This window comes from Geotrypetes seraphini, chromosome 3, assembly GCF_902459505.1.
Source record: "Geotrypetes seraphini chromosome 3, aGeoSer1.1, whole genome shotgun sequence".
Lineage (NCBI taxonomy): Eukaryota > Metazoa > Chordata > Amphibia > Gymnophiona > Dermophiidae > Geotrypetes > Geotrypetes seraphini.
This window is the reverse complement of record NC_047086.1, coordinates 399,471,487-399,494,860: the sequence shown is the minus strand read 5'-3', so window position 1 is coordinate 399,494,860 and position 23,374 is coordinate 399,471,487. Positions and strand designations below refer to the sequence as shown.

Sequence of the window (23,374 nt, the reverse complement as noted above, 5' to 3'; positions counted from 1 at the left end):
CTTTAATTTCAAAGGTCCAACAACTTCACTCCTGCAACAAGTTTGCTGTCCTTCTCCAATTTGACCTTTCTGCAGCTTTCGACATTGTTCATCATGACATACTAATCCTCCAACTTTCTGAAATCGGCATAAACTCCACAGTCCTAGATTGGTTCTCAAAATTCTTACGTTCCCGCTCTTACTTCGTTAACATGAATGGAACCTTATCCTCCCCTTGGAAACCGATCTGCGGAGTCCCCCAAGGCTCACCCCTATCCCCGATTCTTTTCAATGTTTATATGTCCTCCCTGAAACTCCTTCAACTATCCACCTCGGAGACACTTTACACCTACGCCGACGACATCCTTGTCCTTCTTGAGACCGACTCTAACCTCACCAACCTCGCTGATAACATCTCATCTTGTATAACAAATCTCCTGGGCTCGCACCGTTCAAATGAAACTAAATGAGACCAAAACAAAACTACTTTGGCTTGGCCCAAAACTAGATCAGTTACCCACCCTCATCCCTCTATCCTCTGGCACCAATCTGCAGCTTGAGCACTCTAGCAAAGTTCTGGGAATCATCATCGACTCCTCTTTGTCCTTCAACGACCACATCAACTCCCTAGTAAAAAAATGCTTTTTCAATCTCCACATGCTAAGAAAAGTCAGATCCTGCTTTTACCAACAACATTTCGCTGTCCTTGTTCAATCCATTATTCTATCCAGACTAGATTACTGCAACTCCATCTACTTAAGCCTAACAAAGAAAAGCCTTCTCAGACTTCAGCGGATTCAGAACACCGCAGCTAAACTAATCTTCAAAAAAAGCAAATTCGATCATGTCTCCCCGCTTCTGTCTAAGCTTCATTGGCTCCCAATCATCCTCAGGGTTCACTACAAATGCGCCTGTCTAGCCTTCAAATCTCTCCACGGCATCCTTCCTCCTCTCTTTCCACTATCCTGGCTCTTCTCGAGTCCTGACTCCTCCAGATCCTCTCAAAATTTCAAACTATCCTTCCCCTCCTTAAAAGGCATATCCCAAACAGGAAAACTTGGAACATCCCTCCTCTTCAGGATCACCGAGCTGTGGAACAGCTTTACTGCCCATCTTCGGAGTTCGTCCTCCCTCCAACACTTCAGAAAACATCTGAAAACCTGGCTTTTCTCCAAAATGTAACTCCCTCCCTCTCCATTATTCTAAGTCCCCCTTTTCCTTTCTGTTTACCAATTCTCTTCCTCCTTCCATTGTAGTTCCCTTATTGTTTTATTCTGTAAACCGTGTCGAGCTCCACTCCTGTGGAGATGACGCGGTATATAAACTTAAGGTTTAGTTTAGTTTAGTTTACATCGTTTTATGTGTTTATACTCTGTGCTGTTTGAGAACAGCTGTTTTCTATGTGTGAAACATATTTTACACAAAGAAAATAATTTGTGAAATTATTCCCATTTAGCTTATAGAGTCAATAGTTTAGAGACTTTGAGTGGGAAAATCGAATCTATAGAACTTAAGTATTTGGCCATAGTCATCCAATATGACTATTGACATCTATCTAATAAATACCAAGTTTGAATAAGAGCTACAGATTGTGCAAATGCTTTTCTTTCTAATTTTGTGTTATCATTCACTTTAGGTTCTAATTGAGAGAGAGCAGATGAGAAAAGAAGCAGATAATTCAGGTCCATTAACTGAGTTGGAATACTGGAAATGCATGTCTGCTAAATTCAATTTTATCATTGAGCAGATCAAAGGACCAACCTGCAGAGCAGTCATAAATGTCTTGAATGCTAGTCATTCCAAAATATTAAAGGTATTTCTTACTTTAGCTTTATTTTTAGAAAGTTTTTAGGTTATTCTATTTTTTCCATTTGAATTTTATGTAGGAATTAATAACAGCATGTACAGTACTTGTGATACAATATTGTTTGTAATTAAGATTCTCTGAGGACAAGCAGGATGATATCTCCACAGTGATGGATAATATCATCTCACTGAGCCTTGTGTGAGAACTACTCTTCAGCATCTTTGAGACACCTTTGAGGGTGGTACATCATGCATGCACGCACCTTCCCACCTGCCATTGTTGTGTAGTACCAAATATCAAAGCACAGAAGTTGCATTTCTTGCTGTCTTCACTCAGTTTGTGTTATTATTGAAGTAAAATATAGAAATTTCTAGCTGCATCATACCATGCATGCATGGATGCCTTCCCATATGACATATGAGCAGTGGTCCCCTCAGTTTGTCTTCATCCACGGAGCAAACAGGATGCATTCTTTACATTTCTCCTCATCAAGTGAGAAGTTATGCCTTCCCTTTGTGTTTGCTGCCTTGTTTATTTTTAGTTTTGTCTTTTTATTTTTTTTGTTTTAAAGTATCTGTCCTGTTCTTTTTTTTCAGTTTCTTTTAACTTTTCAGTTTTCTTTCTTTTTCTTTGTGCTAGGCCTCTATTTGGCAATCAAGTAGATAAATTATCGGGAGAAAACATTTTTCTTACACAATTCTAGATCTTCATTGTAGATAACACACAATAAGATCTAATCAATTAAAATAAAAATGTGTATGTAGAAATAGTGCTCAGTCAAAGATTAACACCATCTCCACTGGCAGTGGTGTAATTATAACCATCATAGCATCTCCTGCCTACCACCATTTGACCCTTTTCTAGCTCACCATTGAGGAGTTTAATTTGGCCAAGATTTTTTTTAGATGTCTAAGAAGACCTCAGTGGCTTCAAGAATTCTCAATTTAATCAGATCTTTTCGGTAACAGCTGCACACAACTAGAATGTTGGGTTCGGTAGATCTGACTATGAGCCTAATGGATGTTCTCTGTGCTCCCAAATGCAGACCAGAACTCAGAAGGCTTGGCAGGTTCAACACAAGAAGCTGTTTAGCTCCTTGAAGGCTGGTCTATTTAACATCGGCATTGGAAGCATTGACATCGATGTATTAAAACATTGGCATCGGAAGCTTTTTTTTAAAAAAAATCTTTATTAAGTTTCAAACAATCATAGTGCACAACATTTATACACACAACTAATAGTACAACAAAGGCACTTTTAACTAATAAATGTACCTAACAATCACTTTCATCCCCCACCCCCAAATTAATAATCCATTACAAATAATCACCTCACTCAACATTGGGCGCTATTAGTTGGCCCTGAACCAGTCAGCGTCGGACCTGATAGCAAGATGCATATGGCTTTATTATCTTCCTCATTGTCTCTGAAGGATTGTGATGCTGCACATCATAGGAAGCCTAAGAAGCATCATCATCTTTCCTCCTTGAAGCATGATGCTGGGAGCACTGGGACATTGGGTGCACCAATTCCTGAGAATCTTCGGCACAGAGAGGATTGCTCCTACAGGCAACCAGGTCCCTGCTTCCAAGCCGGCATTTACACCTTCTCAGACTGTCGTTGTTCTGTCTCCCCAGCCTTTGCTGATGCCCATCTCTGATGAACAGCATTGGGCAATCCTCAGGGAGAAACTGGCACAGCTTCTGCAGCTGGAAACTGATTCGGCATTGAGAATGCTTGTGCCTGTAAAGGCTCAACCACCTGTCCTTCCTGAATCTCGTTAAGAGCCTGTGCACCAAGCCCCAATGCCAGTGTCTCATAGGGCACTGGAGTCATTCTTGATACATGCACCACTGCCATCAATTTCAGGTGATGGGGAGTAGCCTCTCTAGAGTTGAATGTTGGAGATGCACCTTGATACTGTAGGAAATATGGACATTGTTCCACAAGTCTGAGACATGCTGAGCCCCTCTCCACTCAATCTGACTTGAAGAAGAACTCTTACTGGTACTGCTCTTGAGACTCAGATGAAGATCCACATTATTTCTCAGAGGAGGAGTCTTATGATATCCAACATGGGTTCAGACCAAATTTTAGCACAGAAACCCTTATAGTGTCACTAATTTCAAAGATTCAAAATTTACAGATGCAAAATAAATATGCAGTACTCCTACAATTTGACTTGTCGGCCGCGTTCGATGTTGTCCATCATGATATCTTGATCTGTATGTTATCAGATGTTGGTTTAAATCAAGCAGTTCTGAACTGGTGTAGTAAATTCTTATCATTATGATCTTATAAGGTATATTTGGAGTGTGTGACATACTCTTCATGGACACCGAGCTATGGGTTCCTCCTTATTGCCGATACTGTTTAATATTTATATGACCTCATTGAAAAATTTTTGTCTCACATCTGTAGAGACTATATTTACCTACGTAGATGATATCCTCATTTTACTGGAAATTGATCCCAATCTTAACAACTTAGTCTCAAGTATAGACTGTTGCATTTCTAAACTTCAAATGTGGGCACTCTCCATTCAAATGAAACTGAATGCTGTCAAAACTAAATTACTTTGGGTTGGGCCAAAATTGGAAAATCTCCCTGACTCTGTCACACTAAAAACAGATATTTCGTTACAGATAGATTTTTCTTCCAGAGTGCTGGGTATTGTCCTGGACTCATCACTCACATTACAGGGTAGTTTAAGAAGACTTCACTTAATACAGAATACGACAGCTAAACTCATCTTTGGGAAGAGAAAGTACGATCTCCTCTGAGAAAGCTTCATTGGCTCCTAATCCATTTTAGGATCCAGTTTAAATGCGCCTGCATCATTTTTAAGCTTCTCTATGGAATATTTGGTCATGTGGTCCCTTTATACTGGAATACCCTTAGATCTTGCCATTTGAGGACTACACAGATATATAAACTACTGTTCCCTTCCTTCAAAGGAATTAAATTGGCTGGGAAACTCAGTCAATCTTTCGCTTATAAACTGATAGAAATGTGAAATGAGCTTCCTGACTGTCAGATTGATAGGTCAGTTACAACAATTTCATAAAGTCCTAAAAACTTTATTATTTACACAATACTTGAACAGTTTACCTAAAGATTCAACAAATTGATTGCTCTACAACACTTATTTTCTCTTATGCTCTTGATTGCTTTTTGTTGGCTTTTTTTTGCTGGTCTTTAATTACTTGTAAACTGAGTCGAGCTCCGCTGGAAGATGACCCGGTATATAAATTGAAGACTAGATTAGATATTACCCATCACCACCACAGGAAAGAAGAAAGTGCCCTCTAGTGTCTTTCTCCTTCACTGTTTTTGTCAGGGAAATAACTTCATCCTTTCTGTTTAAGTAGGGGACAGAAGAGGAGCCTAGGGCTGAGATTTTAGAGACTACAGGGCCAATGCACCCTATCCTTAAGGACACACTGATGAAAAATTGGGATAACCAAACACTCAGTACAGATCGCACCAAAGAAGGTAGATAAGCGGTACCGTATCAAGAAGTCTCTCAGATTTGAGAGGGCACAACCTGCTCACCATTCTCTTGTGGTAGAATCTGCTCTCAAGCTAGGACTCATGCCTCAGCTCTCCCAGAAAGATAGGCCAGGACCTTGGACTCTTCTGTGGGAAAAACATTTCAGGCCTCGATGCTCATTGCCTGTATCAAGTCCTACCAGATCTACACAATAATGTACTTGAAGTCTTTGACTCACAGTATGCTATCTTTGACTGATTCTTTCCCACAGGAGCAAGCTGAAAAGCTTCACCAGCTGGCCAAAAAGCAGCTGCTGTGCAGAAATTACCTGGCCAAGAGCACCTATGATTCTTCTGACATCATGTCCAGACTCTCTGCTATGAGTGTGGGAATGCACAGACTCCCATGGCTATGTGTCTCTGACCTTGAATCTGCAGTTCAGGAAAGGCTGGTGGATGCACCATATTGTGGAGACAACCTATTTGGAGACAAAGTTGAAGAGGTAGCTGTTCTTATAAAGAAGTATCCAGACACCATCCAGACCCTGTACTTCCTTGTGCCGAAGAAAATGGGGGAGAGAGAGGGATTCTGTCTTATCCTAGACGTAAGGGCTCTGAAGAAATTCCTGGCCAAAGAAAAGTTCAGAATGCTTTCTCTGAGCATCCTTCTTCCCATGATTCAGGAAAAAAATTGGCAATGCTCTCCAGTCTTAAAAAGATGCCTATGCACACATTTTGATACTTCCAAGTAACAGGAAATATCACAGATTTGAAACATCACTACCGTTACCACTTTCTGCTTTTTGGTCTCACTTCAGCTCCTAGAGTTTTCACCAGATGTCTAGTAGTAGTAGTAGCGTCACTATGCAGACTGGGAGTATACATGTTTCTCTATCTGAATGATTGGCTGGTCAAGAGCATAACTCAGGAGGAACTTCAGAGTTCATGTGCAGAACTATTCAGATGCTGGATCAACTAGGGTTCTTCATAAAGTACATCTAATCCCACTCATTTCCAGACAGAAATTAGAGTACATAGGAGCCCTGCTAGATACATTTCAGGCTTGGGCTTACTATCCCTCAGCAAGGGCAGGCATTTTAGTGCCTCTAACCTTGTAAGTTCGAAGCATTCATGTCACACCCATTGCTTATCTCCATTTGAGAGAAGCCCAGTGGACCCTAGCTTCTCAGTGGTCTCAAGCCACAGGGAACCTTGTATTCCTCCGGAGCTCAGTTGGTCTCTTCTCTGGTGGACCATTTGATCTAATCTGACCTTGGGATTCCCTTTCTAAATTCCACCTCCTCAAAAGGTTTTGGGATGGGGTGCCAATATAGATGTGCTTCACACCCAGGGAAAATAGTTGGCTCAGGAAACAGATCTTCACATCAACCTCCTCGAGGTCAGGTCTATATGGAATGCTCTAAAGCAGGGGTGCCCAATAGGTCGATCGCGATCGACCGGTAGCTCGCCAAGGCAAAGTGAGTCGATCATCCAAGACTCCCTTTGCCTTGGCGATCTATCGGGCCGATCAATCTTCCTCTCCCCGACGTCAATTCTGCCTTCGGAGAGGAAGTTCGGGCCAGCCAATCGCTGCCTGGCTGGGCGGAACTTCCTCTCCGACAGCAGAATTGACGTCGGGGAGAGGAAGATTGATCGGCCCGAAGCAGAGAGAGCATGGGGCGGCGTCGGCATCGGCTTTGGGGCCTGTTATCCATTGGTGGCGTTTGGGTCCTGTTCCCTGATGGCAGTGGCAGTAGCAGTGGCTGGGAGATAGAAGGAAAGAAGAGAAACAGAAAAAAAGAAAGGGGGCATGAAGAGAGAAAGAAAGAAAGGTCAGGGAGAGAGGAAGAAAAAGTTGGGGGAGGGAATGAGGTGTGGAGGAGAGGAAGCATACAGGCTGAAAGAAAGATTGGATGCACAGTCAGAAGAAGAAAATGCAACCAGAGACTCATGAAATCACCAGACAAGGTAGGAAAAATGATTTTATTTTAAATTTAGTGGTCAAAATGTGTCTGAATTTATATCTGCTGTCTATATTTTACAATATGGTCCCCTTTTACTAAACCGCAATAGTGGTTTTTAGCGCAGGGAGCCTATGAACGTCGAGAGCAGCGCTGGGCATTCAGCGCAGCTCCCTGCACTAAAAACTGCTATTGTGGTTTAGTAAAAAGGGAGGGGGGTATATTTGTCTAGTTTTGTATGGATGTTACTGAGGTGACAGTGCATAGAGTCATCTGCTTTGACCTCTTTGAAAAAACCCCGGAATAGGAATGATAATTAACAATTCTATGCGTACAGTGTGCGTTGTGTTTTTTAAAAATTTTATTGTTGGTAGATCATTTTGACTTGGTCATTTTAAAAGTAGCTCGCGAGTCAAAAAAGTGTGGGCACTCCTGCTCTAAAGACTTGCAGAGATCAACTGCAGAACCAATAAGTGCTCATTCAAATGGGCGACCAGGTTGCAATGTTTTATGTGAACAAGCAAGGGGGTACAGGCTCATACCCCTTAAGTCAGGAGAATGTGGGAGTGTGACAGTGGGCTCTCCTTCATGGGATAGTCCTTTGGGCCAAATACCTTGCAGGTAATGCTGCCCGATTCAGGAAAAAAACATTTTGATTCGATTTGATTCTCCCAATTGGGTGGGTTTTTTTTTTTTCAAACATTCTGTTGAGTTTATTTTATAATAATAATAACTTTATTCTTCTATACCACCATAGTCGGTTCACATTCGAAGAAGGCTGGACAAACAGCGAAATATAGGATGTAAGAAAAGAGAGTTACATAAGAATTAGGTAAAGGAACAGCAAAGAACAGCGAAATTACATTGAGGTAGAGAGAGGGAGAATATATCATTTGGAGGCTTCTGTTTAGGAGATGAACTTGTCAAAAAGAATGGTTTTAATTGATTTTCGGAATGCGCCATAGGTCAAACTGGCTCTGTTTATGTAGTTGTCCAGCCAGGACTGCTGTCTGCCTGCTTGGAACTTGAAAGTCCTGTCCAGAAAGGATTTGTATTTGCAGCCTGTGATTTTTGGGTAAGTAAATATGTTTCGGTTTCTGGTTGGTCTTTTGGGGTTGTGAAATATGAAGTGTGGTAGCAGGTAGGAAGGCGCTAGACCCCAGACCTGCTTGAAACAAATGCAGGCGAATTTGAACAGAATGCGCACCTCCATTGGCAGCCAGTGCAACTTTTTGTAGTAAGGGGTAATGTGGTCATTTTTCCTCAATCCGAAGATCAGACGAACTGCTGTGTTCTGCACTATTTTTAATTTTCGTACTGGTTTTTTTGGGGATACCTAGGTAAATAATGTTGCAGTAGTCCAGTGTTGATAGGATCAAGGACTGCACCAGTAACCTAAAAGACATAGTGTCGAAGTATTTTTTGATGGTCCTTAGTTTCCAGAGTGTACAAAAGCATTTCTTCATCACTAAGTTCGTGTGGTCTACCATGGTTAGGTGTGTGTCCAGTGTGATACCCAGTATTTTTATAGTTTTGGAGATTTGGCCGTTTAAGATTAACTTTTTTAATAGATGGCCTAAGGATGAGATGTAGATATTGAATAATGTGGGTGATAGTGGGAAGCCTTGGGGAACCCCTGAGGGGTTTTTCCATGGTTTGGAGTATTTCCCTTCGCTGACTACTTGGTATGATCTGTTGGTTAAGAATTCCTGGAACCATTTCTTTACCTTTCCCGTAAGGCCCATTGTGTCTAGGCATAGTAGCATAATTTTGTGGTCTACTAGATCGAACGCACTACTAAGGTCAAATTGCAAAATAGAGAATGACACGGTGGTTGTTACCCGCGGCTAGCCATGGGTAACCCGCCAAAACGGTGACCAAAAAAAAGGTCACCGCAAGTCCTCATTCAGTATACCGTTTGTAAGCGTAGTTGTGAGCCAAGAGAATAGTTACATTACATTACATTAGAGATTTCTATTCCGCCATTACCTTGCGGTTCAAGGCGAATTACAAAAGAGATAAAAAATGGAGGTTTACAATGGAAGAACATTTGTCCTTTCTAGAGAGGTAAAGAGTAGATTATGTAGTTTCTGTGTGGCGGGAAGAGGGAGGGGGGAAGGACGGTAAGTTTGAAGTTAGGGCTGTTTCAGGAATTTCTTGAAGAATGTAGTTTTTATTTCTTTTCTGAAGTTATGGCTGTTTCAGGAATTTCTTGAAGAGTATAGTTTTTATTTCTTTTCTGAACCTCTTGTAGTCTGCTGTCATTATCAGTAGATTGGAGATTTGGTTATCTAGTTTAGCTGCTTGAGTGGCCAGGAGGCCATCGTATAGTTTTTTCCATTTTACTTCTTTGATCGAGGGGTGTGTGTTTTTCTATGTCTGATTGAGGTGGTTTGGATGAGGCGGTTGTTCAGGTAGGTTGGGCTGTCTCCGTTTAAGGCTTTAAATAACATACAGTAGAATTTAAATAGTATTCTTTCTTGGATTGGTAGCCAATATGAGTTGATGTATGCTTCTGTAATATAGTCATGTTTTCTCAATAAGTAGATGAGTCTCAGAGCTGTATTTTGAATTGTTTGTAGTTGTTTAGTCATTGTAGCAGGGCAGGGGAGGTAGAGGATGTTGCAGTAATCTAGTAGACTTAGGATTAGGGATTGTACTATAAGCTAGAATTGTGTTTTTTCGAAGAATTTCCTGACTTGTCTTAGGTTTTAAAGTCTGGTGGAGCAACTTTCATGATTTTTGATGAACATTCGTCCAGTAGACAGTTCGACTTTGTGTATTTATTGAATAAAGTTAGGAATTGATGCCAGTTTGGAATCTCGAAGTGGTCCCAGAGCATGTCTGCTCTGGATTCCTGATCGTGGGGTCCAAGGTAGAAAACTGTGTTGGTTTTGGGTGTGGGTATTGTTGCTCTTAGGTCAGTGATTTTATTTTTAAAGAAATTGGCTAGAGTTTGAGTAGATGGAGGGCTTTCGTTGTCTTTTTTCAGGATTTGAGATGTGTCTGTTATCGTTTTTACTAGTTTGAATAGCTCTTTACTATTTATTTTTGATGTACCTATTTTCTATGCATAGTGTTTTGTGCGTTTTTCTTTGATCAGAGTTTTGTATATTTTCATTTTTTGTTTCCAGTTTGTCTTGTCTTTTTCTTTGTTTTTTTCCATATTCTCTCCAGTTTTCTTAGTTCCTGTTTGCAGGCTAATAGTTCTGAGTCGAACCATTCATTTAGTACTCTTTCTTTCTTTTTGTATGTTTGGTATGGTGCTAATTGGTCTAATAGTTCCATACTGAACTTTCCCCCATCTTGTTAAAAATCCTGTTTTTCCTCGGTTGTGGGTCTTAGTTCGTAATGAGACCAGAATTCTGTTGGGTTGATATTACTGCGACTGGTTATTGTTTTTGTGTTTTCTCTTATGATTTTAGGGTGGAGTGACTTCTTTTGCTAGTATAGGTCGAATTTGCCAATGTAGTGGTCTGACCAAATGCATCATAATTGTTTTTTTATGAAATAAGTGGATTCTTGAAGAGCTACATGAAGATTGGGAATGGCCTCAGGTGAAGCCATATCAAGCTGCTGTAGAATTGAATGTTGGAAATATAAGATTTGAAGCTGATGAGCCATGACTTTTGAAGAAAGCATAGAGCCCTGGTATACCTTACGTCTGGTAGAATCTAAAAGATGGCAGTCCTTCCCTGGAGGTGCATTAGTAGGAGTTTCTGATTCCTTGGTCCTCTTGATAGCTGACTCTGAAACCATAGACTGGTGAGGGAGCTGAAGAAGGTCATGACCAGGCACTCTTTGTCAGGACAGGATTAATTCTTTGTGGGCTCCTAGGCACACAAGTACGCGGCCCCCTGGTCAAAACCTCTTTCCTCAGGTCAGTATCCTGTCCTGACCTGAAGAAGGAGAATTTGGTCTCTGAAAGTTAGTCAAAAATGTATTAAAATTAGTCCAATAAAAGGATCACCATATTTCCATTTTCTACTTATAAACATTTATCAACACAGCTACAGTACTACTTTATCCTGAAGCAAAATAATTTATGTATATTCTGGTCTCCTGACTATTTGTAAACCGAGTCGAGCTTCAATGAGAGATGACCCGGTATATAAATCATAGACTAGATTAGATTAGATTATTTTCTACCTTTGTCGTCTGGTTTCTTGTCATTCTCTTCCTTCCATCCAGTCTGCCCCTTCCAGAAACTGTCTGCCTCCCCCTTCCATCTCTCTTCCTGCACTCCCACCCCCCATTGGTCTGGCATCCATCTTTTTCCTTCTGTTCCCCTCATGGTCTGACATCTCTTTCCTTCCATTTTGTCCTTTCCCCCCCTGAGGTTTTTAGCATCTCTCTTCTCATTTCCTCTACTCAGATCTGATATCTGTCTCCTTCCCCCTATGCACTGGCATCTCTCCTTTTTCTTCCCTTTCCTTTTCTTCCCTTGTCTTCCTTCTCTATTTTCTGCCTCTGTCTAAATTGAATTCTTTCTTACTATTCAATCCTTAGTTTCCCTCTTTTCACTGTATCTACCCACAGTTTGCCACCCCTTTTTCTTTATGTCCTCTGCCCATCCAGTATGTGTTCTCTTTCAACATCTGCTCACAACTCTCTCTCCTCCCATCTGACATCCAACGTCTGCCCCCTTGCTCTCTCTCCCTTCACCCCACTTCCATCATCTGTCAGCTCTCTCCCTCCCTCCACCCCTCCCACACGCTCCTGATGGCTCAAGATGATAAACCTCAAGTACCACTTAACTTCTTCCCCTAGTTGGCCCATCTCCCTCCTTTCCCCTCACCTTCGCGGTCACCTTTCCATTTCAAAATCTATGTTTTCTTTTTCAGACGGGCCCCGGCATTGATGACAACCATTCTATTGCATGCGACTGCTCGGCCCAAAGCTTCCCCTTTGACAAGAGCTGCCCAAGCAGAAAAAGGAAGCTGTGTCAGAGGGGAAGCTTTGGGCTGAGCAGCCGCTTTCAAGAGAACGGTTGCCGTTGATGCTGGAGCCTGTCTGAAAAAGAAAACAATGATTTTGAAATGGAAAGGTGACTGCGAAGGAGAGGGGAAGGAATGGAGATGGGTCAACTAGGGGAAGAAATGCCGGGATCACGGGGACCCCTGGAGCTAGTTTTAGACATGCTGGTCCAGGGCAGAAATTAAGGAGAGGGCTCCTCTCCCAATTCCTCTACCCACCATTTCAACCATATGTATAAAACAATTTTAAATTACTTCTTCATACACACAGCACACAGACAGACCTTCACCAAATTCAGAACAATGGATCACAAATTAAAAATAGAAATATGAATACCAAAACTGAACTGGAAACCCCAAAACAAACTCAACAAGTACTTCATTTTGTACTAAACAGAATTGGTGGCATAACCATATGAGGTGGCTGGGCCTCTCACTTTGAACTTAAGCCCCCTCAAAATGAACATCTCCAGTGCTGTAGCTGGTGGGAATCTCCAAGCCTCACCAGCTGATGACCAGCTCCTCAGATCCAGAGACTAGAACTTTCCAAGTTCTGCAGCTTGAAACAGTATTTTAGTGCTGCTGCTGCCTCCCCACCCCCTTGGCTTTTATGCATGCATGAAAGCAGTGGCACCTTGAGGATATGGCCACTAGCTGCAAAGCTTATAGATTTCTGGTTGCTAGACTGGAGGAGGAGATCTTTAGTTGGCAGGGCTTGGGGATCCCCCACCAGCTCAAGTATTTATATTTTGCATTCAGGTAGGGTGCCCATGCACCCATTTTGGGCTGCGGCCATCCCCCCCCCAAAAATAAAAAATAAAAAAGTTGTGTGGCTATGCCACTGAATAGAATACAAGTATATTTGTAATGCACTTGTCCCAAAGCCAACATATTAACACTTTTTTCTACCTTGTCTGGACATTTTGTTGTTTTATCATCTTGGTCCCACTTTCTTGTTCTGCTTTTGGCTATCTTCTACTAATTCTCTTTCCAGTGTCTGCTGTCCATTTGTTTCTCTTCATCCTTCTTGCTCCATTCCCTCACTATGCCTGTCTCCAACATGTTGGTTTTGCCCTTTCAGCTTTCCTCCCTTTTTTCTTTACTGCCTCTTTCCACTCAAATCTTACCTTCTTTCTCACCCTTCTTTTTATATTTTCAGCTACATATCAATTTTTCACCTCCTCTCATTCTGTAGCTCTTCAATTTCCCATCTTACTCTTCCCAGCCTCCTATTTCCTTCTATCTACTCCCCATTACCACATTTCTACCATTGTATTCAGTGTTTTGTTTTTCATCTTAACTACTTTTTGACCTCTTCTATGTGGCTCACCACTTCTAGATTTACCCTCCCTCTCTTGTCAGGCCAAATCCCCCTATCCCTTTCTTTCCTTCCCCTTGTATCTTCTTATCCCACCTCTCTTCCCTCCTATGGGTCCATCTTTCATCTTCTCTCCCTCTCTTTTCTGTTCTTCTCTCTAACCTTGATGCTGAACAATAGGTAGGAGGGAGTGATGGAAAAAAGATGCTGCATCTCTTTCCTTTCCAACCCCAGATCTAACATTGCTCCCTCCTTACTCTCCTTCCATCCCCATGTCCAATTCTCTCCCTTTCTCTTCCCAACTGCCCTCCCATACTATATCTCTCCCATTCCAACTATCCTATCCTCATATTCTATATATCTTTTTCCCTCTACACCACTACTAGGTCCACAATCTAGTTCCCCTTTCCTTCACAGCACCCCCACATCCAACTACTCTCCTTTTCTCTCCCTCCATAACATTGTCCACAATCTCTCTCTCTAGTACTCTCTGTTTCTGGCCCTATAAGTTCTTCCCCTTTACTCCCCACGACCAGTCTAGCACATCTTTGAAACCCATCCCCCATTCTACTTAAAAAAAATTTTTTTTTAAACAATCCAGGGGGCTTCCTGGCCTGACACATCCTTCTCCTACACGTCCATTCACATCCAGTTTTGTCACAGGGGAATGTTGGCTGTGGCAGTGACTCTGAAATAGCCTGCGGCCTCCCTCCATGCTTTCCTTGTGCCACGCTCTTCCCAGGCTGAAAATGGAAGTTGCATCATTAGGGGTGGAGCGCGACATAATGAAAGCATGGAGGGAGGTTACAGGCTGCGTTTGAGTTGCTGCTGCAGCCGACATTCTCTTGTGACAAAAATGGATGTGGGTGGAGGTGAAGGCGATGGACTCGCATGCTAGCCCACGGGGGCCCTCCAAAGTCTTAGGGCCCAGGGCAACTGCCCCATTTGCACTCCCCTAATGCTGGTCCTGGGCCAAGGGCAGCTGTTCTGTTTGCCTTCCCCTAAAAATGGCCCTAAAGTACCTTACTGGTGGACCCATCTGATGTTTTTGGGCCTACCCTTTAAATCTAGCCTTGCCCTTTGTACTTTTATATTTTAGCTCAAGATGTTTAAAAGCCGTGAAGACTGATGGAGGCTACTGCCAGTTATCCAGTTGTAGATCCTGTAGGACCTGATGCACTGATAGGAAAATAATCTCCTTTACTGGAGTCTTTCTGGATTGAAAGATAGCTTGAAAATCCTTACTGTTTGTGGGTGTTGCGGCCTGATTCAGACTCAAAACAGAAGATACCTTTTGTAAAAATTTTGGATAGGAATATTCCTCTGTTATAACTGGCTACAAAAGAGGCAGTGTAGGCTGATCTAGATCTAAATTAGTGACATCATCATGGTCTGACCAATCTTTGGGAGATGATGGTCCCTGAGCTGGATATGAGCATTTGGTGGTACAAGCACCCCAAGCAATTTTCTGCGGAATATCTACCAGGTGGTCTGAAGGAAGTTGTTCCACACAATCAGGACACTGCTGGACTTCTAGAAGAGGAATAGTAGTCGCAGAAGTGGAAGGCTGCAGCAATGCAACACTATCCTGCATTAACTTTTGTAAAAGGCATAAAAAATTTGAGAGTGACTGAATAGAATCTGGAGTTTGAAAAGGAGGCTCTGATATTAAGGTAGGAAGAGCAATGTGTTTAGGTGGTACTTGTTCAGGGTCCAACAATATTGGAGAGGCAACCCGTTTGGTCTTTATCAGGGTTTTGCCTGATGAGAGGAGAAAACCACGAGGCCGAAACTGGGTCTGCTGGAGCTCCCTCTGAAGTGTTTACACTGAACGGAGCAGTACCTGAATCTTTTAGCAAGGGATGTGCTTTTGAAGCTGCCACTGGTGGAAGAGGGGCTGTCACATTTTTGTAACCCCGAAAGCTGCTTCTACTGAATCACCGCCGGTGCCGATTTTTTATTTCCTGTCTGGCAGTGGCGGTAATGTGCTCCCCTCTTCTGTCGGTATTGTAGCAGGCCCCTTGGGGGAGGGAGTGAGCTGCGATGTGTGCGGCTTTAAGCTCTTCTTCAACGGCGAGGCGTGAAGAGGTATCAAAAAAGTGGCATTATCCAGGACAAGCAGGCAGGTATTCTCACAAGTGGGTGATGTCATCTGACGGAGCCCCGATGCGGACGCCTCACAAGCAGTCTTGCTTGAAGAAACAGAAGTTTTGAGTCGCCCGCACCGCGCATGCGCGAGTGCCTTCCCACCCGACATCGGGCGCGTCTCCTCAGTTCTTACTTTTCCGCGGAGCCGAGAAGTCCGTCTTTGACTCTCTGCGTGAAGTAATTTCACTTTTGCCTTTTCTTGACCGTGGTTTGTGTTTCTTTTTGTCACGAATCGCTGTTTATTTCATTTTCTTTCTTTTTAAAAAAAAAAATTTTCTTCCGTTCGTTCGACCGGGCAGGCCACATGGCCGCAGCCCTGCAGCTTCGATCTTGCGGCGGAGCATTTTCGGCCTATGTCCTGGCCTGCAACCGGTTTTAAAAAGTGTTCCAAGTGCCAGCGCGCGATATCCTTAATGGACCCTCATCGACGCTGTCTTTGGTGTCTTGGGCCTCAACATCTCCCAAAATCGTGCCGGCCTTGCTCAACACAAAAGTCTCGTGCTTTCAAACGTCGTTGCATCCTGTGGGAGCAGCTTTTCAGCATGGAGTCTTCGATGGAGCTTTCGTCCTCGAGGGGTGCTTCGCCCTCGACATCATCCGATGCTCTCCAGGCTTCCACAGCTTCTGCTCTGAGCCTCATCAAACCTACCTTGTTTGTACCGGCTATGTCTTCGACGCCTGCTGCAGTGCCTTCTTCTGTCTCTTCAGGTCAGGTAGCACAGCAGCCCATTCCCCCGGTGGTGCTTAAAGTGCCCAAGGCTTCTAAGTCCAAGCACTCTCACACTGCCTCGAGGGAGCACGAAGCCCGTGCAGGTGGTCCCGTTGGAGACGCGGATCCATCCTTGCCAGCTTCGTTCCAGACCTTATTAGAGAAGCAATTCATTCAGCTCTTTACTACCATGGGGCCAAAGCTTCTCTCACAAATCCAGCCTGGGCATTCGGAGGTCTCCCGCGAGGTCGAGCTGCCTCCTGTGCCTCAGTCATATGCACACTCTCTGCAGGGAGCAGAGTTTCTGCGAGTGTTTGGTCTGGCTTCTCGGCATGCATCGCAAGGAGCAGAGTCTTTGCCCATGCCTCCATCGGAATCCTCACACTCGATGCAAGGAGTAGAGTCTTTGTGAGTGCCTCGAGGTTCTTCCTCTCAGCCTTCTCTGCTTCGTTCCACAGCCTCCAGCCCTATCCATTCTCTGGGGGCTTCAACTGGGACACGCTCTCCTCGATTGTCGAGGCCTGCTTCTAGGCACAGCTCGCATCATCGATCGAGGCATTCTTCGAAGCATTCATCCAGGCATGCTTCGCCTCATTGGAAGCAGCCTTTTCTTCAGTATTCCCTACCACCTGCATCGACCCTTCCGCTTTTGGATCTCGAAGACCCGGTGGGTTGTTTTTTTCCATCCAGATCTCATTCTTCACTGGACCAAGCTGCCTCGACATTCTCGAGTCCCTCTCGAGGCCAGGCTTTGGCAGATCAGCTGTCTTTTTCATCTTTTCTGCGTCAGATGGCGGTTGACTTGGATATTCAGCTTGACACTGGATCCTAGTTTTCCAAGGAGTATCTCGAGACCATGCATCTGCCTCAACCTCCAGCTGAATCTCTCAAGCTTTCTCTTCACAAGCTTTTGGATCAAACCTTTGTCCGCTGTCTGGAAACTCCTTACTCCATTCCAGCTGTTCCAGGCAAATTGGATTCCAGATACAGGACTGTACATCATAAGGGGTTTGATACTGCTCAATTATCTCAATTATCTATGTGGACAACCTTGAAATCGATCCTTCATGAGGCAACTATCCGCTACATAAAATCGGTAACCAAACAACAAAGAAAAAGGAAACCCCAATGGTTCACAGATGAGGTATCATACCTCGTCAAGGAGAAGAAAAGAGCATTTCTATCATACAAACGCATGGGGGAAAAAGAAGCAAACATTGAATACAGGACAAAGTCTGCAGCGGTCAAAACAGCAGTCAGGGAGGCCAAACTTCGTATGGAAGAAACTCTAGCGAAGAACAACAAGAAAGGGGACAAATCCTTCTTCAGATACGTTAGCGACAGGAAAAAGAACACAAATGGGATAGTATGCCTTAGAACGCCAGACGGGAATTATGTGGAAACTGACTCCGATAAAGCCAAACTACTGAATGATTACTTCTGTTCATTCTTTACCTGCGAGGCACCAGGGCACGGGCCTCGGCTGGATGCAAAGCAAAGCATGGATGACCCATTTCAGGAGTTTGAGTTCACACCAGCTGATGTTTACAGAGAACTGTCAAGACTCAAGGTGAACAAAGCCATGGGACCGGACAATCTGTACCCAAGAGTGCTCAGAGAGCTATGCGATGTTTTGGCGGAACCGTTAGCCATGCTCTTCAATCTCTCCCTAAGTATGGGGAGGGTCCCCCTGGACTGGAAAACTGCCAATGTTGTTCCTCTGCACAAAAAGGGTTGCAGAGCGGAGGCTGCGAATTACAGACCAGTAAGTCTCACATCAATAGTGTGTAAACTCTACTTAAAGGGAAATTAGACACAATATTGGATGAGGGGAATCTGAGGGATCCCTGTCAACATGGATTCACTAGGGGCAGGTCATGCCAGTCCAATCTCATCAGCTTCTTTGATTGGGTGACAGGAAAGCTAGACTCGGGAGAGTCTCTGGACATAGTATACTTGGATTTCAGTAAAGCTTTTGACAGTGTCCCACACCGTAGACTATTAAACAAGATGAAATCGATGGGGTTAGGTGAGAAACTAACTTCATGGGTCAACGATTGGCTAAGTGGAAGACTTCAGAGAGTGGTGGTCAATGGCACCCTCTCTGAGACATCGGAGGTGACTAGCGGAGTGCCGCAGGGCTCAGTCCTGGGACCATCCCTTTTTAACATATTCATAAGGGACTTGACCCGAGGGCTTCAGGGAAAAATAGCGCTGTTTGCCGACGACGCCAAACTGTGTAATATAGTAGGTGAAAGCGATCTCATGGATGGTATGGCGCAGGATCTGATCAAGTTGGAAAACTGGTCCTCAACATGGCAGCTAGGCTTCAACGCAAAGAAGTGTAAGGTGATGCATCTCGGCAGCAGAAATCCATGCAGAATATACACCTTGAATGGAGAAACACTAGCTACGACCTCAGAAGAACGGGACTTGGGAGTAATCATCAGTGCAGACATGAAGGCTGCCAAACAGGTAGAGAAGGCCTCATCCAAGGCAAGGCGGATGATGGGATGTATCAATAGAAGCTTCGTCAGCCGTAAACCTGAAGTCATAATGCCACTGTACAGAGCCATGGTGAGACCTCATCTGGAGTACTGTGTGCAATTCTGGAGGCCACATTACCGTAGAGATGTACTTCGAGTTGAGTCAGTCCAGCGAATGGCCACTAGGAAGGTCTCCGGACTCAAGGGTCTCTCATACGAGGAAAGACTGGGCAAGTTGCAGCTCTACTCTCTAGAGGAGCACAGGGAGAGGGGTGACATTATTGAGACATTTAAGTACGTCACGGGTCGTGTCGAGGTGGAAAACGACATATTCTTTCCTAAGGGACCTTCAGTCACAAGGGGGTACCCGCTCAAACTCAGAGGAGGGAGATTTTGTGGTGACACCAGGAAGTATTTCTTTACAGAAAGGGTGGTGGATCACTGGAACAAACTACTGGTGCAGATGATCAAGGCCACTAGTGTGCTCGACTTTAAGAATAAATGGGACATCCACGTGGGATCTCTACGTGGGTCGAGCAGCACTCTAACTTAATGGGGTGGGACAGTAGAGTGGGCAGACTTGATGGGCTATGGCCCTTTTCTGCCGTCATCTTTCTATGTTTCTATGTTTCTAATCCCTTCTGGTTGAATCTTCTTTGTAACGTTCTCACCCTTCTCTGGTGTATGCCACTGTTCCTCCGGGAAGGTAAGGTAAAACGATGGACAGATTTGGTCGTCGCATCTACCAAAACTCTATTATGACCTCCAGAGTCCTCAACTATAATTTTCATTTCATCACCTACTTTGAGTTCTTTCTATCCATTCTTCAAAAGTTCATGCCTTATCTGGATCCTCGTGCGCATTCTCAATACCAAGAAGTCCTGACATCCTTATCCCAACTTCGGCTGCAGCTTCTTCAGTCCTCCTATGATGCTTTTGAGCTGTCTGCTTGAGCAACTGCTTGCTCGGTGGCCATGCGGCATCTGGCGTGGCTCCGTACCATCGACATGGATCCTAACCTGCAGGACGGGCTGACTAATGTTCCTTGCACTGGTAATGACCTCTTTGACAAGTCAATAGAGGCAGCCACCAAGAAGCTCTCGGACCACGAGAGGTCTTTTGCATCCATTCTCCGCCCGAAACCGAAGCCGGCTCCTCCTTGGCCTGCACGCCCTCCTCAAATTTACCAACGCCATTTTCCACCTAAGCAGGCTCCTTCCATTCATCAGCCTGTTAAGAGGCAACATCCACAGAAACAGTAGAAGCCTCAACCACCTGCTGTACCTAAGGCTCCTCAGCCTTTTTGAGTTATCTGGAAAAAAGCATAACCTCAGTCATTCTGCCATTTCCCGTTTTTTCCCCTATTGGAGGTCGTCTCCATCATTTTTACCACCAATGGACGACTGTTACCACCGACCTCTGGGTCCTTTCCATCGTCAGGGAGGGATACTCTCTTCAGTTCCATCAAGTTCCTCCGGAATATCCTCCAAGAGAGTATCCTTCCAATCCCTCTCAGACCGCCCTTCTTCTTCAGAAGGCTCAAGCTCTGCTTCAGCTTCGAGCTATCGAGCCAGTTCCTCTGGCTCAACAGAACAAGGGCTTTTACTTCCGGTACTTCCTTGTTCCGAAGAAGAAGGGCGATCTGCGACCTACCGTATTTGCCGGCGTATAAGACGACTTTTCAGTACCTTAAAATCCTCCCCAAAGTCGGGGGTCGTCTTATACGCCGGGTACTGTTTAGAGAGCTGCACGGGGACGCCCCCTAGGGTCGCGGGGATCCCGTAGGGACGCCCCCTAGGGTCGCGGGGATCCCATGGGGACGCCTCCGAGGGTCGCGGGGCTCCTGCGGGGCTGGATGCTCAGTCTTCTGGATGTACGCGGCTCTTCTTCTCCCTACCTTCTCTGCTTGCAGCACAGAGCCGAACGGAAGTCTTCCCGACGTCAGCGCTGACGTCGGAGGGGAGGGAGGGCTTAAACAAAGCTTAAACAAAGCCCTCCCTCCCTCCGACGTCAGCGCTGACGTCGGGAAGACTTCCGTTCGGCTCTGTGCTGCAGGCAGGGCAGATAAGGAGAAGGAGAGTAGCCTCGCGGTTCGAGTGGCTACCAAGGGAGAGGGGCGGCCCGCCCCTCCCCGCCCCGATTGCAGCACAGCCGGCCAGGTTCCCTTACTTTTGTGGCACTTCCCCGACCGACCGATAACAGCCCGGGTCCGACAATCCTCCCTGCCCTGTAGCCGCGAATCTAAATTACCTTCTTACAGCAGCTGTAAGAAGGTAATTTAGATTCGCGGTTAAGGGCAGGGAGGTTTGTCAGACCGGGGCTGTTGTCGGTCGGTCGGGGAAGTGCCACAAAAGTAAGGAAACCTGGCCCGCTGTGCTGCACCCGGGGCGGTAGAGAAGGAGGGGGGGAGAAGGATGCTGAAAGGCCATGGTGAAGACAGGAGGGGGGGGAAGGACTCTGAAAGCACTTGAAGACAGAGGAGGGAGAAGGAGGCTGAAAGCACATGGGGGAATACAAAGGGGTGGAGAAGGACGCTGAAAGGCCATGGGAAGGGTGGGGGGGGAGAAGGACACAAAGGAAATGAGGAAGAGAGAGTAGGGAGAAGACGCTGGCAGGGAAGAAGACAGATGCCAGACTATGGGGGGAGCGAGAGAAGAAGATGGGTGCCAGACCAATTTGGAAGGGGGAAGAAAGGGAGAGGCACAGTAACAGAGCAAATGGAAGATGCAGAAGGAAGAGAGATAGTGGATGGAAGGAATTGAATGAGAACATGAGGAAAGCAGAAACCAGACAACAAAGGTAGGAAAAGAATTCTATTGCTTTAGTGAATTAATTAAAATTGTTGAAATAAATTCTGATGTTCTTTTAAGTTTTATTTGTTGTGCAGAAGGTGTGCGGAAGAAGGGGTAGTCTTATACGGCGAGTATATAACAAACTCTATATTTTAACTGTAAAAGTTGGGGGGTCGTCTTATACGCCCAGTCGTCTTATACGCCGGCAAATACGGTATTTTGGATCTCAGGGTGCTCAACAAATTTCTAGTCAGAGAAAAATTTTGCATGTTGACCCTGGCATCTCTTTATACCCTCCTCGAGCAGAACGACTGGTTATGCTTTTTGGATCTCAAGGAGGCCTACACACACATTCCCATCCATCCGGCCTCCCGTCAGTACCTCAGATTTTGGGTGGTAAATCTGCATTTTCAATACAGAGTACTCCCTTTTGGCCTGGCCTCGTCACCCAGAGTCTTCACCAAGTGCCTGGTGGTGGTGGCCGCGGCGCTCAGGAACCATGGTCTTCAAGTATTTCCATACCTCGACGACTGGCTCATCAAGGATTCCACGTCTCAAGGAGTCGTCCTAGTGACTCGGCGGACTATCTGGTTCCTGCAGAGTCTGGGATTCGAAATCAACTTTCCAAAATTTCATCGCCAACTCTTCCATTCATCGGAGCTGTTCTCGATACAGTCCAACTCGGAGCATTTCTTCCTCAACAACGTCTGGAAGCTCTTCTCCATCTTTGTCAGTCAGTCTCCTCTCGCCCTTCCATCTCGACGAGACACATGATGGTGCTTCTGGGTCACATGGCTTCCACAGTACACGTGACTCCTTTTGCCAGAATACCTCAGTGGACCCTGGCATCTCAATGGACGCAGGTTTCCAACCCTCTAACTCGACACATTCAGATCACTCCTGCTCTGACATAGTCTCTTCGCTGGTGGATGCTCTCTTCCAATCTATCCAGAGGTTTTCACACGCCCCATCATCAGAAAGTTCTCACGACAGATTCTTCAACTTATGCTTGGGGGGCTCATCTCGATGGTCTCCGTACTCAAGGCTTTTGGACTAGTACGGATCGTCAGTGTCATATCAATCTGCTGGAACTCAGGGCGATTTTCAATGCTCTCAATGCTTTTCAGTATATACTTCAAGACCGTGTAGTCCTCATTTGCACGGATAACCAAGTCGTCATGTATTATGTCAACAAACAGGGAGGCACGGGATCTGCCTCCCTCTGTCAGGAAGCTCTGAAAGTTTGGGATTGGGCAATTCGCCACAACACCTTCCTCAAAGCTGTCTACATTTAGGGGGCGGACAGTGCCTTAGCGGACAACTTGAGTCGTTTTCTACAGCCTCACGAATGGACTTTCTGTGCCACGTCCCTTCATCACATCTTCTCTCAGTGGGGAACGCCTCTGATAGACCTCTTTGCAGCCCCCCACAACTACAAACTGCCTCAGTTCTACTCCAGGATGTACACTCCTCATCGCCTCAAGGCTGATGCTTTTCTTCTGGACTGGACGAATCTCTTTCTAAATGTGTTTTCTCCATTTCCTCTCATTCAGAAGACGCTAGTCAAGCTGAAAACCGACCATGCCACCATGATTCTGGTCGCTCCTCGGTGGCCCAGACAACCCTGGTACTCCCTTCTTCTTCAACTCAGCAGCAGGGAGCCATACCTTCTACCAGTTTTTCCCTCTCTGCTTACACAGCATCAG

The 23,374-nt window shown here is 44.9% G+C and overlaps 1 protein-coding gene across 1 annotated transcript in view; it reads left to right on the top strand.

The window, feature by feature from the left end:
* Positions 1-23,374, top strand: part of DNAH8 (dynein axonemal heavy chain 8) — a 1,666,792-nt gene that overhangs the window by 358,608 nt on the left and 1,284,810 nt on the right. The window contains 1 exon segment of the mRNA XM_033937418.1: positions 1,616-1,792. Coding sequence (XP_033793309.1) covers positions 1,616-1,792 — 177 coding nt within the window.